The sequence below is a fragment of the Ipomoea triloba genome, chromosome 13 (assembly GCF_003576645.1).
Source record: "Ipomoea triloba cultivar NCNSP0323 chromosome 13, ASM357664v1".
Lineage (NCBI taxonomy): Eukaryota > Viridiplantae > Streptophyta > Magnoliopsida > Solanales > Convolvulaceae > Ipomoea > Ipomoea triloba.
The window spans coordinates 5,800,563-5,811,460 of NC_044928.1; the positions used below are offsets into that span (position 1 = coordinate 5,800,563).

At 33.9% G+C, this 10,898-nt stretch overlaps 1 protein-coding gene across 1 annotated transcript; it reads right to left on the reverse strand.

Moving 5' to 3' along the window:
- Positions 1 to 1,318: 1,318 nt before the first annotated feature.
- On the reverse strand, positions 1,319 to 2,294 carry LOC116001543 (osmotin-like protein OSML13). Its single transcript, XM_031241423.1, has one exon. It carries the CDS (start codon positions 2,236 to 2,238, stop codon positions 1,558 to 1,560), a length of 681 nt encoding a protein of 226 aa, XP_031097283.1. The 5' UTR covers positions 2,239 to 2,294; the 3' UTR covers positions 1,319 to 1,557.
- Between the last annotated feature and the right edge of the window lie 8,604 nt (positions 2,295 to 10,898).

Below are 10,898 nucleotides of genomic sequence, written 5' to 3' on the forward strand. Positions count from 1 at the left end.
TAAAAAACATTTAAGTTTTTTTATTTAATTTTTAGTTTAGGCCCATTACATTCATCAATGGCCATTTAAAATATGGCAAATTATTGCATGGACCATGGTCCACACAGCTGTGTGGACCAAAAATAAAAAGTACATTATTTTTATACTGTAGGTACATTATTTTTGTACTGTAGATACATTATTTGACAGTATATATCAAATAATGTACCTTCAATACAAAAATAATGTACCCTAAAATAATGTATCTACAGTATAAAAATAATGTACCTTCAGTACAAAAATAATGTACTTTTTATTTTTGGTCCACACAGCTGTGTGGACCATGGTCCATGCAATAATGATTGTTAAAATATAAATTAGATTGGTCCCGCCAAAAAAATTAAAATCCTGGCTTGACCCGGAACCCAAAAGAAAATTAAATCATTTTTTCTTCAAGTTCTTTACTTAAGAGTTATAAAATTTAAGAATGTCAAACGAAATATGAGTCGAATCAGTTCATAATCTTAGCTTGACTAAACCAACATCCTCGAAAAGTAATTAATTTTTTTCTTCAATTTCTTTAGTTCATGATTATTATACTTATCAATTTATGTGTTTATATTTTATTATAAAACGTAACAAGTTAAAATTATTTATTTACATCTTTTTATTGTAATTATCATTAATCTTTATAACTATTTTTTAATACAACTGACTATCTTACATTGTAGTATCTGTTCATCTTTATAACTATTATAAATTTTAATTTATAATTTCATTTTAATATATATAAGAATTATAATGATCATTAAAACAATTAATATTTTCTAGGAAATAACTTAGCAATAAATTTATGTCCATCTTTTTAAAAATAAACTAAACATAATAGTACAATATAATACCATTTATTTACTTTAAACCAAACACAAAATTACTATTTTCAAACTTTTAACCAAACACCGAAAAACAAAAATTATTTTTTTTAAAAAACATTTTCCATGTTTATAAAGATATACTCTTATTTTGTCTCCCTATCCTCTGTGCTCTCTCTACACTTTTCCTAACTCCTTAATTTGTCTTCTCCCCTTTTCTTCTTGATTTTCCCCTCTCGTTATTTTAAGAGTACTTACTCTAGGTAGTGATGATATATTAATACACAATCATATCACAATCTTTCTTCATTTTTCATTCAAATGCACAAAAATCTAAAGTTTTAAAATCTAAAAACTAAACACGCAATCTCAGGCAGAGTAGGAGACGACAAAACACAAGTTTAAGGTAAGTTTGGGATGATAACTGTAATTAAAAGAAAACAAAGGAAAAAAAAAAACATACAAGAAAAGAAAGAAAAGTGGAAGTTTCATTAATTGCATGACTTTGTGGTTTTGATCGAACACAAATTTCGATCAAATCCCATATATCATCTTTATTTATATATATTCTACTCTGAACCCTTTATTCTTGCACACAGTCTAAAACATACATAGTACAAATTGAGTTGTCCGTGTGGATCGGAAGCCTTTACTCTTAACTTCATTATTAATACTAAGTACTTCCACTAATCTATACTTAACTACTTCATGGACAGAAAACAACCCTGTAACCAGTAGATCCAGCTGGGCAACCGAAAGTGCTGCTTGGATCATCTTGAGGGTAACTATAAGCATCGGGGCACAATCCCTTGAAAAACCTTGAATAATCAGTGGGACCACATGGTCCCTCGTTGCAGCAATATTGTTGTCCTCCGAAAGTGGTGCAAGGGTTGTTACACCCGCCGGGAACCTTAAGAGCGGCGGGGCATTGGCCGTTCACATCAGCCGTGCATGAGACTGCACGGCACTTGTCGGCGCCGGGATTGGTGGGGGCAAAGGTCAAAGGGACGTTGAATCCGTCTACGAGCGAGATGTCGATGGTGTCGAAGTTGTTGTCTCCCGTTAGGGTGAATTCGGCGAGGGTGTTGGGCGGTTTGCCCCAGGCGGTGCACTGCAACGCGCCGCCGCAGTCGCCGGTCTCGCATGAGCCCCTCCCACTGGCATCAAAGTTGCAGTTTGTGCGGCCCCATATACGTGCCATTCTCGTGCCACCGGGCACGTCAATTGTCCAGCTTTGGCCTTGATCAAGTTGCCGGCCGCCGCCAACTGGCGTAGCCGCCGCCCAGACGGTGTACGGGCAGTTGTTGCGGATTTCAAAGGTGGCGGCGTAGCCGGAGGTGAAGAGGCTGAGGAGAAGGAGCAGCGGGAGGGTGGCTAAGTAATCCATATTGCTAAACTCAAATAAATATTCAATGCGTTAGTGTGAATTGGTGTGTGATGAAAAGAGTTGGGTTGCAAAGTATTTATAGAGTTTGAGGGTGAGAATAGTCAACCCAATTCAAGAATCGATTGGTTGAGTCGTTGTCTTAATTACCCTCACTTCATGGCATGTAATCTGCAACATAGGAGTACACCATACTTGACTATCGTTATGTATGTAATTTGATTTAGGGATCGAAATCACTGTCCGAATATATACTTTGAGTTAGTTAGTGATGACAATTTAATCCAATCCCAACAGCCAATCCTTGCCTTCACGGGGACGGATTTGAGAAATTTTTTCGAGAAATCGGAGATGAGGAGAATTTTCTCATTCCATCCACCTGGAACTAGGACGACATCCCTCGCTCTGAACCCGATCTCGATCTCCGATCTCTACTCCCATCCCCAATTCCCCAAATAATATATATATATATATATATATATATATATATATATATATATATAATGGGTGAAAGCCAATATTCAATAGTCTCAAAAACTTGTGATCCTAGTCGGTAGACTAGTTTAGCTTGTCCCTAGTTGATCAATTCAACCCAAAAATAAAAAATTAAACATAGAACATTGTAATTACCAAACTAACATTGTTCATATCCTTACATATGTATAGATGTCTATGATCCTTCCCAACTATGTAGCGAATAACACTGTTGAAAATTTTAAAAATTTCAACTACTTTTTTGACCACCCACATCAAAAAAGTCACATTTTTTCATTTTTTGGTTGAGGAAATGGGTTGGACGGAGAAAGGTCAGAATTTTCGACCACTCTTTACTTGGTGGTCAGAATTTTCGACCACTATTTACATGGTGGTCAATATTTTTGACCACCAATTAAAATGTGATTGAAATTTTTTTGGGCTCATTTGAATTTCCAGTGCACAGAAAATATATATCTGTAAGGAAGTATGTTGTTCCCCTGGAAAAGAACAAGAATGTGCTTTATGTGCTGTTTGATTTACTTGGCTGTTGGCAAAGTCAAGTTTGTTTACATTATTTTCCACATTGTGGATTAAATTCTCTATGGACTTTGGTGCACCCTATTTTGGTTTAGGAAGATTAAGATAGAGGGTAAAAGTCCAACATAAATTACAACACTAAGCTAAGCTATAATGATAATGTAACCTTATCTCTATGGACTCGGGTCCACCTTGCAAGGTAGACTCAAGTTCATATTTACAATTTTAGAACTCTATTTTCACAATTTTAGTACTTTATGTTCACAAATTTTAAATTCTATGTTCACAATTTCATAACTCTATATTCATAATTTCAGAACTCTATGTTCACAATTTTAGAACTCAATGTTCATAATTTTTGAACTTTATATTCACAAATTTTAAACTCTATATTCACAATTACACAACTCTATGTTCACAATTTCATAACTCTATATTCACAATTTCAGAACTCTATGCTCACAATTTCATAACTCTATGTTTAGTGTAATTTTGTATATTAAGATTTAAAATTGTGAACATAGAGTTCTAAAATTATGAAAATATGGTTCTAAAATTGTGAACATGGCATGGGTCCACCTTGCAAGTTGGACCTGGGTCTATGTTCACAAATTTAGAACTTTATGTTCACAAATTTAGAACTCAATATACAAAATTACATTACTTAATATTCATAATTTTTGAACTCTATATTCACAATTTTGTTATATAGATTCAAAAATTGTGTTATACTGTTTTTTTTTTCGAAAACATAATTGTGTTATACTGTTGAACATAGAGTTTTGATACTCTTGAACATAGATTTATGAAATTGTGAACGTAGAGCTATGAAATTGTGAACATGAAATTATGAAATTGTGAACATGAAGTTATGAAACTGTGAACATGGAGTTATGAAATTGTGAACATGAAGTTAAGAAATTATGAACATAGAGTTATAAAATTATGAACATGGACCCGGGTCCACCTTACAAGATGGACTCGGGTCTATAGCATAACAACTGATTTCCATGCCACTGGGCTTTTATTTGGTCTTCGGAATTGGGCGACTTTGTCAATAATCAATCATTATACAACTGTGTGGACCATACTATCAAATAATGTACATTCAATATACAAATAATGTATTTTTAATATATTAAAAATGTACTATATCTAAGGAAACTAGGAAAGTACATTATTTAAATACTAAAAATACATTATTTTGTATAATATACATCCAGTACATGAATAATATACTTTTAATATATTAAAAATATATTTTTTATTATGATCCACACAATACTGTGTGGACATAATTTGTTGTAAATGATAGAGACAAGCAGAAACGTTGAAATATATGTGCCAAATTAAAAGTGGAGGTAAATAAAATTTTAGCTTTTGTGTGATAGCCCGCAGGCCAGCCCGCAAACCCGCACAGGACAAGCTAGGGTTGCATGTATCCTGGTCCACGGGCCTAACGGGCCAGACCGCAAAAACCTGTCAAAATTTTGACCGGTGGTAAGGCGGGCGAGCCCGCATTCACAGTACTATTATAACCCAACCACAAACTAGTTCATGCTGCGGTGCTGCCCCCTCTCCAAGAAGCCTTTTGGTTTATCTTTTACAGTGCATTTTCATTCTTATACTTGCTTAGATTCCCATGACTTTAATTCATTTATGTCTATGGCCCTGTTTGGTAAATACTGTTAGCTGATTGGGTTGGTTGTTTGGGTTATAAAATATGATTTGTTGATAACATTTGCTGATTGTGGAAAGTTGTTTGATAAATTAGTTGTTAGCTGATAGCTGTTTGGTATAATTTCTTTTCTCAAAAAGCTAATTGAAAAAACTATTTTGAGTAGCCTTTTGAATTTTAGCATTTTAGAGTTACAAAAAGCTTATTATTTACCAACTAATAGTGGTCAAATAAGCCAAAATTGACTGATAGGCTGATTATATACCAAACAGGGCCTATATTTTTCAATACTTTTGCGTACCTCTTGGCCATGACTTTGATGCGTGAAAAGCATTTACCAGTAGTGTGAGTAGCGTTAGGCCTTCCTCAATGATTAGTTTTTCACATATTTTGAGAATGATAATGTTGAGGTGGAAGAAAGAGGGGAAAGAAAGAGAAAGTTTGGAGTACCCAGGCAAGTCAAAGGTTTTTATCAAAATAATGGGACCCATCAAATTAAAAATTAAGAAGAGAGACAGCTCCTTCCGTGTGCTGCAAAACAAGCGCCTTGTTGGAGTCATCATATCGAATTAGAAGAAATAAAATGTGATACGATTTCACATCACTTCTATAAGAGATTGTGGAGAATTATTTAAGTTAATTAGAAATAAACTTCTTATCTTAAGTTAGCTTTTGTAACGGGCTAAAGTCTTGATTTTGTTGATACAACCTATAAAATAGGAGTTAATACTCAATATAGTCCTCGACTACAGTGGTTTTACTCAATTTAGTCCTAAGTGACTTTTTGTACTTTATTTAGTCCTCGACTTTAATGATTTTACACACTTTAGTCCCCTGTTAAGAATTCCGTTTGTTAGCTGTTAAAAGTAAGGTTAACATGGTAATTTCATTTCCTTTTTATTTTTTATTAGATTAATTATCTTTCCTAATTTCCCTCCCCCTGCAAAACTCCTGGAGTCTTTTCTCCCTTTTCCTCAAACGTGATTTTCATTTCCATAATCTGTTTGAGAGAAATGAAAGGGCTAAGTCATGTATATGCTGTGGATAGGAAACGCGCTCTTCAGAAACTACAGGCAATAAAAATCTTACACACAATGGCAGTAGTTTTATTCTTTTCATTTTGTTTTTGGTTGATCATTTACATCATAGATCAATTAAGCTACCCTTTTCATGTTTAATTTGTCAAGACTGTACAACACTTTTTAATTAACTCATGCAAGCACATAATCCGTAATAACTTGGAGTTATATATACAGATTGTTTACAATCTGCAATCATGAACAATTAACACAAACATTTTTCCAAGAAAAATAGAAAGCAAAATAAATTCCGGCATATGATTTAGTTTGTTCTAGTTTTGTACTTTTTGAGGATAAGTTTTAATTTTGATTGCATGATTGCATGCGTGAGTATTGGAAACTTTTCTCTTTTTTCTTGCTGTTAGTTTTTGATACTCCATGAAAAATGTTAGTTGCTTGGGTTTGGATTCATTATTGTTAATGCTAATTACTAATTATTTGTTAATTACATTGTGTTTGGATTCATTTGAAATTAACTAAAAATGTTTCTATTTGGATTCATTTGAAAATAGATCAGAATTCAAACATGCCCAAGTGTTTGCAGCATTTTCTAGGGCTTGATGAAGGGAGGGGGAAATTGCATCAATGATGAAGAAGAGGGAGGGAAATTAGGAAAGATAATTAATCTGATAAAAAATAAAAAGGAAATGAAATTACCATGGTAGCTTTACTTTAACAGCTAACAAACGGAATTCTTAACAGAGGACTAAAGTGTGTAAAACCATTAAAGTCGAGGACTAAATAAAGTACAAAAAGTCACTTAGGACATTGAATAAAACCACTATAGTCGAGGACTATATTGGATAATAACTCTATAAAATAGATTAGAAGACATTTTCGCAGCCAGAGACGTACGTGTTAGAACTTGGGGAGGTTATTCAACAAAACACACAAATACCTACTAACCTAACAATTGGACTTCAGAAATAAATACTCCGGTACATTTTATTTCATCCTGTTGTGTAGCAAATAAATTAATGAATTTTAAATACATTTAAAAGCATAATAAAAATAAATAAACCAAAATAGAAAGTGCACAGATTTGAGATCTGTATCATAGATTCCGCTCAAGGGGGTTTTGTTGGGAGAAAGGAATTAGGAAGAAAAAGAATTGTAATTCGGTAAGAAAAGAATAAGGTAGGAATAATGTATGAATTCAAATTTGATTGTTTGACAGTAAGGAATAAAACTATTGGCGATGAGAAAGAAAAAAATATGATATAAAGACTAAAATGTCCTTATGTAATAATAAAAATAACAATCACTAAAGATACTTTTGTCTTTTTTCAAAAAAAAAAGATACTTTTGTTATTTTTTCTATTTTTCCCTTTCCCACCAGCATTGAATTGCAATTCATAGGGTACCTCATGAACTGCAATTCAACAAAAAGAGATAATTGCAATTCCGCACAACCAAATATTGTAATTGAGACCTTTATTTAATTACAATTCAATTACAACTCAATTACATTCAACCGAACAACAACAAAATACTATTCAAAGGAATATCAAGCATCACTCTTTTGGGTTGCCTCATTTGACCTATAACACTGTCACCACATTTATTTCCTTCTTGGAAGGTGTGAGCCACACCGAATACATGCTTCCCGTCTTGAATTTAAGTTTTAGAGCATCACTAATAGTGGTTTTTGAAGGATTTTTTACTTTAATGGATGAGGGAGAAGCTGACTTGTTGGGAAGAAAGTTTTAGAGCATCACTAATAGTGGTTTTTGAAGGATTTTTTACTTTAATGGATGAGGGAGAAGCTGACTTGTTGGGAAGAAGAGGAGGTGAGAGAAAAAAAATTGAATTTACAGTAATTAGAGTTTTGAAGTAAGACTAATATTTTTGGAGCTATATGTAGTGGTCTCCAATAGATGGAATATACCATATGTTTCACTAGAATAGAGAACACATAATAATAGTATAAATACAAGATAAAAGCCTAAAGCAAGATGATATATGGCCTTCTAACCTTGATTTGCAGTAGTGACCTACATTGATATTTCAACGATTTTGTTGTTGGAGGACTAAAATTGGTCATGTCACGATAATACTAGGACTAAATAAGGATGTTCTAATAAAAGAGGACTAAAAGTGGATTGCCACCCATAAATCTAGAACAAAAAATGGAATTAACTCTATATAGTTACTAGCTTTCCATCATAAAGACATTTCTAGTATGATAAACATACTTCAGGTCTTTAATAGAAGAATTAGATTGGAAACATGTCTGCATTATAATATATGTCCGCGCAGATGAAGTCCTCCACCAGAACGCGAGCTCGACCAAGATAGTCCGAAATAGATGAGTCCCCCTACCGGAGGGACTGAAGCTGCCCAAGCAAACGCAGTGTTCGTGCCCTGGTCGCCGACGATCCAAGGGTCTGCTCAATCGCCAACCATAGCTGCCGGGAAGATGCTCGACCAATCGCAAGGTGGAGAGTTTCTTCAGACAAAGAAGAAATAAGAAGAGACAAGACAGTCTGGTCCTGCCGGTGCCACACTGCACGAGCAGAAGCTATCGCCGACGCAGCCACCGCCGAAGCAGCACTGCCGGCGACACCACCAGCAACAGCACCCACCAAAGTATTCGCAACACCACCAGCAGCACCACCCGCGGCACCACCGGCTGCAGCACCACTGTCCGCCGTCGAAACATCCGCCGGCACACCTACGGGGCATGGATACGTCTCGTCAACGAAACCAATTAGCCCCTGACCAAGCAGAAAAGGAGTCAACTGCGTCCTCCAAAATAGATAATTAGCATTAGTCAACTTGATGGATACGTAATGGTGAGCGGACGAGAGCGAGGGGGGCGGTAACATTGAAGCCGAGGCAAGGTCGGACACAGTCCGTTCAGAAGAAGTAGTCACATTTCACTTAGAAAATTAAAAGATTGATAACCTAGCTACTATTTTAGAGGGCTTTCATCATTTGATGCACTTATCCACGAAACCGTCGAAATGAAACTCTAATTAAACATGAATATATAACATAACATAATAAATATATAATCTCAATAATAAATTTAAAATAAGAAAAAACACATCTTTAAATTATCGCCTTTACTTAAGTGAATGAATTTAGGTGAACTTGACATGGAATATTAATTCGGTATAAAGTGCTAAATTAAATTTAAATAGAACAATAACATAATCCATTGCACGATCGTGACAAAACTCATAACTATCCAGGTATTCATTATAAACATGTATAGTTTGGGGGTGTAGCTCATATGGTAGAGCGCTTGCTTTGCATGCGAGAGGTACGGGGTTTGATTCCTCGCACCTCCATCTCTATATAAACACTAAAGAGACATTATAAATGTCCCTGGTAAGGCTTTCTTATGGCATGCAACTACGTCCAACAGTTAACTTGTTTGGTAATCACAAATTTTAAAGTTTGATTTTAATTTATGTAGGAATTATCTATTGAATTTTTTATTTGAACATTTAAATTGATTTAACTTTTTGTAGTCTTTTGTCGAATAGAGTCGCAAAATATGTAGAGTACTGGATGCACAATTTTCCCTAAATAAAAGTTATGCAAGCAATGTTTTCAAAAAAAAAAAAGAAAAAAAAAAGAGAAAGTTATGCAAGCAATTAGGCACATTCTTAGTTTCAGGGCGGTCCAAACTTTTTTGAGGCCCCTTATATAAAAAACTAAAATTTAAATGTAATACTACTAAAAAATAATAATATCAAATAACATGAAATACTATTAGAAAATTTTCAACATTTTTTAAATACAAAAGTAATTATGACAAAAAAAATCTACGTGCTACGCAAAATCATCGATAATTGCATCAAGATTAACATTCTCTAGCATATCATTCTCAATAGACAAAATCGTCATTAACATGGCCTTGGTCATTTAAATTTTCTTTAGATTGTTTCAAATTTTCATTAAATGATTCTGATTTTATGAAAAATTTATTTATAGCTCATCTTTGTGATTCTATTAGCTGCTCTACTTGTTTTTTTTTTTTCTTTCTTCACCATCACACAAATGCTTTTTAGGTAACTTTATATAAAACAATTTTAAATCAGGTCCACAACTACAATTTTTTTGTTCATTTCTTCTTTCACTCTCTATCCATGTAAATATAATGGATGAGACAGAACTCAATAACTCAGGGTAATTATAATTCAAAAATTATAAATATATTCTAGAATTACAGAAATCGCAAAATTCATTATCGAAATAAACATTACCCATTAGAGAATTATAGATTTATAGCCCTAAATCCCTAATGCCCTATAGGTGTGTTGTGTTGCATGTGTGCAGTGTTGCATATGAAATAAAAACAGATCAAATTACAAATAGAAGAAAACTTACAAGTTACAACGTACAATGGGGCCCAAACTAGCAAACAAATGAACAATCGTTGATTAATCGAATTGGAAAAAAAATTATTGAAGAAGACGAATGGGTTAGCCGGTTAGGGTGTCTATTCTAATAGATAAAAGATAATTAGGTGTTCTCGACTCCCCGTGTTGATTCTATTTCTAAATTATTTAACTAAGCATCGATTCTCAGCTTCCTGCAGTCCCATCTATTCTTAATTCTTTGTTTTCTAATATAATTATAACACTAATTTTTTATTTTCTAATATAATTATAACACTAATTTTTTATTTTTAATATAATTATAACACTAATTATAACACTATAATAGATATATGTATACATATACATATATATGAATGGGCCCCTTCTATCATGGGGCCCTGGGCGGTCGGCCACAATTGTTATGCCGTGGACCCGGGTGCACCTTGCAAGGTGCACCCGGGTCCTTAAACGGCGCCGTTTAATGGAATGGTGTAACGGTGCTGTTAGTGGCACCGTTACACCCAGGCAATCAATTTTTTTTTTTTTTTTTTTTTTTTT

What these genes read in the sequence shown, in the direction of transcription:
- LOC116001543 (XM_031241423.1), bottom strand. Translation starts at nt 2,238, where the DNA reads ATGGATTACTTAGCCACCCTCCCGCTGCTCCTTCTCCTCAGCCTCTTC.